The following is a 7,150-nucleotide window of genomic DNA, read 5'->3' as shown; positions in this document are numbered from 1 at the left end:
TGCTTATTCACCCGCTTTGTCCTCAGCGGTTGTGTCGGGAAGGTGAGCATCATAGAATGCCAATTTAATAATGATGAAATATTGGAAAGAGCATACATTTACAAGAACTATGCATGGGTTCAAGTGGCATCATCCAATAGACATTGGTCTGGTAACCACAAGTTGGGTGGTTCAACCCCACCAGCTGCCCCAACCAAATAAAGATTAGGGTATCTTCTGACATAGAACTGTAAGACCTGGGACCCTCTACATGGGGTTGTCGTGAGTAGGAGCTGTCTGATGTCAGTGAGCTTGGGTAGCGTTGGCTCAAACTCTGAAGATACTTTAATATCATGGATAAAAATTAATTGAATTCAAAACATGTGTATAAATAAACATGTATTCACTTAGGGTTTAATTCAGAAAGTATTGCTACAGAATCATGGAAATCTTTATTTCAAAAATTCCAAAATGAAAAATGATTGTGCCATGATGTATCCTCCAGATAGGTCTATCCACATAGGTCTATCCACTTCTGAAGGTGGTGTTTCCATCACTGATTCTTCCCTAGAGAATTCGGTGCTCTTCTCTTTACACTATGTCAAAATATTAGTTTGGGAAATCTCCAGGAACTCAGCTTGTGCCCCTTTGAAAGCAGTGTTTTGTTTTGTTTTTTAATTTAGGGAACAACAATCAAAATTCCTAGAAGAGAAATATCGGGGCTGTGGATAGGATAAAGTTCCCCAATAAAATTCCTATGGGCCAGTCGGTACAACACTGGAAGAATACATCAGTGCATCCTTGTGATGGGGAAAAAAATTCCATTCCACAACTTTCCCGGATTTTCCTCACCGGTGCTGTTATCAACTTTCTTAAAATATCTTTACGTTAAGTCCCCACTATTGTCTTATGTCTGTAGAGAAAATCTACCTCAATTACCCCTTTTGAGTCCCCTGCAAACAGGATCATAACCTTTTGAATTTCCCTGCCTTGAAATTAACTGGCTTAGCAGATCCCCTGGGAAACCACTGTTTTAATTAGACCTGTTTTTAAAAAAGATATCCTGAAACCACTAAGATAAGTCTGCTTCTGAAAGAATTTGGTTTAAGTCATTTCTGGATCAGAAAGACACGTGCAAATAAGTGTTGTTTGGAAGGAACCCTTGCAAGTGGGAACTGGAAACCTGTAGCAATACCTTTGACCTCTCCTGTATGTCTTCAGTTAACACAGCATGTAGTAAGCTTTACGTGTCAAGATGTATCAGGTATAAATATTTTCAGTTTAGTGCTAATGTATTTGTAGATAGTGAATGTGACATCGATGTGTATATTTGCAGGAAAAGGGTATGGAAGGATGTGCTCCAAAATAATAATGTTCATTACCTCTTTGAAAAGCTGGATTTTGGTTCTTTGGCCAGGGGTTTTCGTCTTTTTTCGGGGGGAGGGGGGTGTTATCTGCACAAATGTCTTAAACACCCAAACCAAACAAACAAAATAAAAAATAGTCACCTGTTGCCATTGCATTGATTCTTACCCTGAGCAACCTTACATGAGCGAGCAGAACTATCTCATGGGGTCCCAAGACTGAACATCTTCATAGAAGCAGATGCCTACATATTTCTCTCATGGAGTGACTGAGGGTTTGAACCACTAACCTTTTGGTTAGCAGTCAACCTACCACACTCCTTAAAACTGCCTTATATATTAAAGATAAGATTTAGGTTGGTTGTTTGTTTTTAAAGAGCAACTTTACTAGGATTTTTAAAAAATCCGATTCTTATTGTTTTCCAACTAGTCTCTGTTAAATGATTCACATGTTTTCTCCAGTCTCTAAAGACCATGTCCCTATTGTTGCTTTTGTTAAGTTTCTTTTTTATCCCCATTACACTGATGATTCATTAGTAATTTTTGAACGTAGGTCACAGAGGACTCTTTAGTCTATGTTGCAGATTTGGCGAACAAAACTGAAATTAGAAAACCCTCTTTCTTAGCAAACCCACTTAAAAACATCAGTTCTTTAGGAGACGACTGAGAGGTCTTCTGAACAAGTGTTGTTTTCAGTGACGAAACGTAAAAGAAAGCGTATCCTGGCCTAATGACAGCACAGCAGCTATCAGGAGGTTTATGAAGGTAGAAAATGAAAGTCATCAAGATTGTTATAATTATAGGTGTGGATTTAATCTGTAGGGCTTAAAAATTTGCATGTACATTTTTAACATTTCATTGATTTCCAGATATTTAATTGTAAGATTTATTGTAGTTAAGCAATTCATAGAAGGAAGTATTGGTTAACAACCAGAAGCTTAAACTAAGATAAATTCTGTCATTTTAATTTCACTATCTTTTGTGGGAAAGGGTCACATTTGTGTCTGGAAAATGGATATTTTCTGATGATATAGAACTGAGATATATTATTAGTTTTAATGTGAATCTTAATGAAATGACTTTTTGGAGTGCATTCCTCTCAAACTGTAAATTCAATTGATATGATAGTTTTATGTAACAATAAGTAGATCATCTAAAGGTAGTATAACTGGAGTGGAATGAAGAATCAATAGCTCCCATATGAGAAGTAAAAAATCCAATTTACACTCTCGCTAATAATTAAGATTTAAGACTTTTTCAAATCGAATATAAATAGTAATCATGTTGCCATTGAGTTGATTCTGACTCAGATTTTAGCTGCCCCTTGGGCTTCCGGGGCTGTAATCTTGACAGAACAGAGCATGACATTTTTCTCCTGTGGTTTGAAAGGCTGATTTTTTATAAGCAGCCAAGTGCTTAACCACTGCACCCCCAGAGTCGTTTAGTTACTAGTAATCAGATGAAGCATTTAATCAATATCTGCACTGTAATATCAGAGTTCTCATGGAGATAAAGTTTAACTGCTGAAATAAAATTTACTTTTTAGAGATGAGCACTACTCAACAGAGTTGTGGTTGAAACCATAGAGAAGCGCGGGCCTCTGTACATTAAGAAGCAGCCAATTCCAGGATGCAGGTGGGATGCACACATCGTCCCTCACTGCTTCTCAAGTTGGTCTTTTGCAGATACCAAGTATGGGTCAACATTCTCAGGATTCTTCCAGCTTTCAAACTAATCATAAACAAGTACATATACTTTCTCTAGGAGAGTGGTAGCAATTTGTGAGATTTAATTCTAGAACTTTGACACATGGTCAGAGCTGAGGCACCATTGAAGTTTAGGGATATTTTAAAGTAAATAGAAACTTTATGTATAATAAATTCATTGAGGACTCGAAGCAAAATTTCCTTGTGGGGAACTACTCATGAAATTTTGGTAATGTTTAGATAGCTGGTATGATATTCATTTTGCTAGCCACACACAAATCTCAATATAGAAAACATTGTCACAAATTTAGAAATAAAAAATATCCATGGGTTCTAGTTTTAATATCCTGATGAGAGATGAATCGGAGAGGTAAACACAACATCAATGAATATGCAAACTTCTGTTCTGTTTGATAAATAAGTGAAGGATAAGTCAGTCATCACTTTTGTCAAGAGTTAAAGCAGTAAGTAATAAATATATTCATAATAGTGCTTCTTACAGATAAGACTTATTTTAACAGAAAAAAAAAAAAGTTCTTCACCACCCAACCCCCAAACTCAAGATGTTAAACTCAAATACATAGTAAATCCAATATTATATCAGTTAGACTCCAAAGAGGAAATTATAGACTTTTTTGTGGAAAATTCGAGGGCTTTTTTGCCAAGGTATTTTAGGTATTGGAACTGTGTTATTGGAGGCACTATTGATGTTAAAAAAAGAAACCCAATTTCAAAATAATGTATATACTCAGAATAAATATAAGATATTGGTAAGAATTACTTGCTATAATGACACCCACTGGGAATAATAATGATAAATTTATCAATATAACAGGGGATGAGATAGTTAAACTAAAAGCCATTCATGATGTATTTACATCCTGAAGAATCTGGATTTGGGGAACAATGAGAAATCAAAGGTTATACTACTACAAATATATATAATATATTAAAAGTAGTTTACTACCGACTCAAACATACTGTTTTGATTTTAAAAACAAAGGAGATAAGTAGGATGGAAATGTGCGGTTTTATGAATATATCCCTAAGATTCAGGGGAGCATTAATATTTGGAGATTAAGAATTAGGACTTTGGGAAACTATACACTGACACTGTATTTAAGAAACAAAACTGAGGAATACTAATATTCTAGAGACCAGCAAGAAAAGAAATACCAAGAAATTGTAATTCAATAAGTTGAGGTAAGTTATGAAAAATGTTGTGCATAGTGTGTGGTCAAAGATATATTTCACGTTGGAATATTCTAATATTGTATTCCAAAATAGAAGTCTTGATAGAATTAAAAAAGCCATTTCATTTGAAAAGCAGAGGCAAAGCCTGTGAGGAAGAGTGCATGGACAGGGATTAACAAAGGAAAAGCATTATGGATCAGGTCATTGATCATGAACATAGATCTGTCCTTAGGAGCCTGGCACTTTTCTAAGTTCTGTAGACAGTAAAACCTAGGGAATTTGGAACCAATAAAAGTTGGAAACTTTTTAGAGAATAAGAACTAAAATATTTCCAATAGAGATCAACAGAAAGTGATAGGACTACATTCTGCCAAAGGCTGAAAATTGGGAATACCTAGCGTTTCAGCTCTTACAGATTCCTTTGTGTGTGTGTCTCTCCCTAATCTATCTATCTATCTGTGCTAAATTTTCAACACAAGTATATAATAGGTATTATTAGTAGTTCAATTTTATAGATGGCAAAACTGAATAAGAGTGAAAGCAAACATTTACTGGCAACTGTAATTCGTATTTAAATTTGATATAAGACTGTTGTTATGATGTTGTACACCAACATCCAACATTTTACATCCAACATTTCTTAATATCTATACATGTTTCTCATCAAAACACTTTGTTCTGGACTATAAGTATAATATTTAGAACGAAAGCCATGAAGGCAAGAACGGAAAAAGAGGAAATGAGAATAAGGTTTAGAAAAGAAAGCAGACATTTATTAAAAATTCATTTTATTGGAGACTTGTACAGCTCTTATCACAATCCATTCATCCATCCATTATGTCAAGCACATCTGTATATTTGCTGCCATCATCATTTTCAAAAACATTTTCTTTCTACTTGACCCCGTGGTATCAGCTTCTCATTTTCACCCTCCCTCCCTCATGAACTCTTGAAAATTTATACATTTTTATTATTTTTTCATGTCTTACATTGGCTGATGTCTCCCTTCACCCACTTTTCTGTTGTCCATCCCCCTGGGAGGGGTTTATAGGTAGATCATTGTGATCAGTACTCCCTTCTCCTCCCTCCCTCATGACCCCTTCATAATTAATAAATTATTATTTTTTCATGTCTTACATTGGCTGATGTCTCCCTTCACCCACTTTTCTGTTGTCCATCCCCCTGGGAGGGGTTTATAGGTAGATCACTGTGATCAGTACTCCCTTCTCCTCCCACCTTCCCCTTCCCCTCCTGGTATGGCTACTATCAATCTTGGTCCTGAGAGTTTTATCTGTCCTGGATTCCCTGAAAAACAGACATTTTAAAATAACAAATTTACATATTTTCTGCATAAAATTGCTTAAGAATTGTAAGTGCAAGATTTTGTTTTAGAAGTTATTTTCAGTTTATAATCCAATATAACTCTAGGGATATTCCCTATGTAATGTGTAGATATAAATAAAATATAAATTGAATGTAAAAAGCAGTAAAAAAAGACATGAAAAGGTGTTCAAGTGTGGTATCAATCAAGTAATTAGATTTTTTTAAGTTATTAACCGAAATTACTAAAACATTGGAATTTTGGAATCAATTCTACTAATGTAGTAACTAATAGTTAGAACCAAAATAATGCAACATTGTAGTTGAGATTGTTTACGCAATTTGTTGGGTCATAAGTTATTGATATATCATATCATCATCTTTGTCCTCATAGCACACATCTCTCCTTATCAATATGGATTGAGGACAAATCAGAAGTGAATTATGAGAAACCACACAGTCACCACTTTCATCCTGACGGGACTGACAGATGACCGACAGCTGAAGGTTGTGGTCTTCCTCTTTCTATTCGTTACCTATGTGCTGAGTGTGACCGGGAATCTGACAATCATTTCCCTCACCTTCATCAGTTCTCACCTTAAAACTGCCATGTACTTTTTCCTGCAAAATCTCTCCTTCTTGGAAATCTCATTTACATCTGCATGTATTCCCAGGTACCTCTACAACATATCAACAGGTGACAAGACCATCACTTATGATAACTGTGTTGTTCAAGTTTTTTTCACTGACCTTTTTGCTGTAACGGAATTTTTTCTCCTGGCGACCATGTCCTATGACCGATATGTAGCCATCTGCAAGCCCCTGCATTACGTGACCATCATGAACACCAAGGTCTGCAGAAGGCTCGTTGTTGGTTGCTGGACAGCTGGCTTGTTGATCCTAGTTCCGCCAGTCAGCTTGGGTCTAAATCTGGAATTCTGTGACTCTAATATCATTGACCATTTTGCCTGTGATATATCCCCTCTGCTAAAGATCACATGCTCTGAAACATGGCTCATAGAACAGGTGGTCATAGTTTGTGCTGTGTTGACTTTTATTGTGACCCTTGTATGTGTTGTTCTTTCTTATGTATACATCATCAAGACAATTTTGCGCTTCCCTTCTGCCCAGCAAAGGAAAAAGGCATTTTCTACTTGCTCTTCCCATATGATTGTGGTTTCCATCACTTATGGAAGCTGTATCTTCATGTATATCAAACCTTCAGCAAAAAATTCAGTGGCCATTAATAAGGGTGTATCAATACTTACGACTTCCATTGCTCCCATGTTGAACCCCTTCATTTACACCCTGAGGAACAAGCAAGTGAAACAGGCTTTCAATGAGTCAATAAAAAGAGCTGCACTGCTCTTAAAGAAGTAAAGGAATTTGCTTCTGTAAAGATATACTATTTTTAAAAATACTTTATTATGAATTGAGTAAAAGTTTGCAGAGGACAACATCAGTTTTACATCCAATAATTCATATACATTTGTTTCCTCTTGTTCATTGGAATCCCTTTGATGTAACATCACTATCTCACGTCCTCCTAGAGCTTTATATTTTCATTCCTCCTTCTTTCTTATCCCT

At 35.8% G+C, this 7,150-nt stretch overlaps 1 protein-coding gene across 1 annotated transcript; it reads left to right on the top strand.

Moving 5' to 3' along the window:
• Positions 1-5,989: 5,989 nt before the first annotated feature.
• On the top strand, positions 5,990-6,943 carry LOC101647609 (olfactory receptor 6C2-like). Its single transcript, XM_004700593.4, has one exon. It carries the CDS (start codon positions 6,008-6,010, stop codon positions 6,941-6,943), a length of 936 nt encoding a protein of 311 aa, XP_004700650.1. The 5' UTR covers positions 5,990-6,007.
• The last annotated feature ends 207 nt before the right edge of the window (positions 6,944-7,150 follow it).

The sequence above is a fragment of the Echinops telfairi genome, unplaced genomic scaffold (genome assembly GCF_000313985.2).
Source record: "Echinops telfairi isolate 266 unplaced genomic scaffold, ASM31398v2 ScPeMD7_2;HRSCAF=8, whole genome shotgun sequence".
NCBI lineage: Eukaryota > Metazoa > Chordata > Mammalia > Afrosoricida > Tenrecidae > Echinops > Echinops telfairi.
The sequence above is the reverse complement of the archived record's forward strand: the minus strand, read 5'-3'. Positions and strand labels throughout refer to the sequence as shown.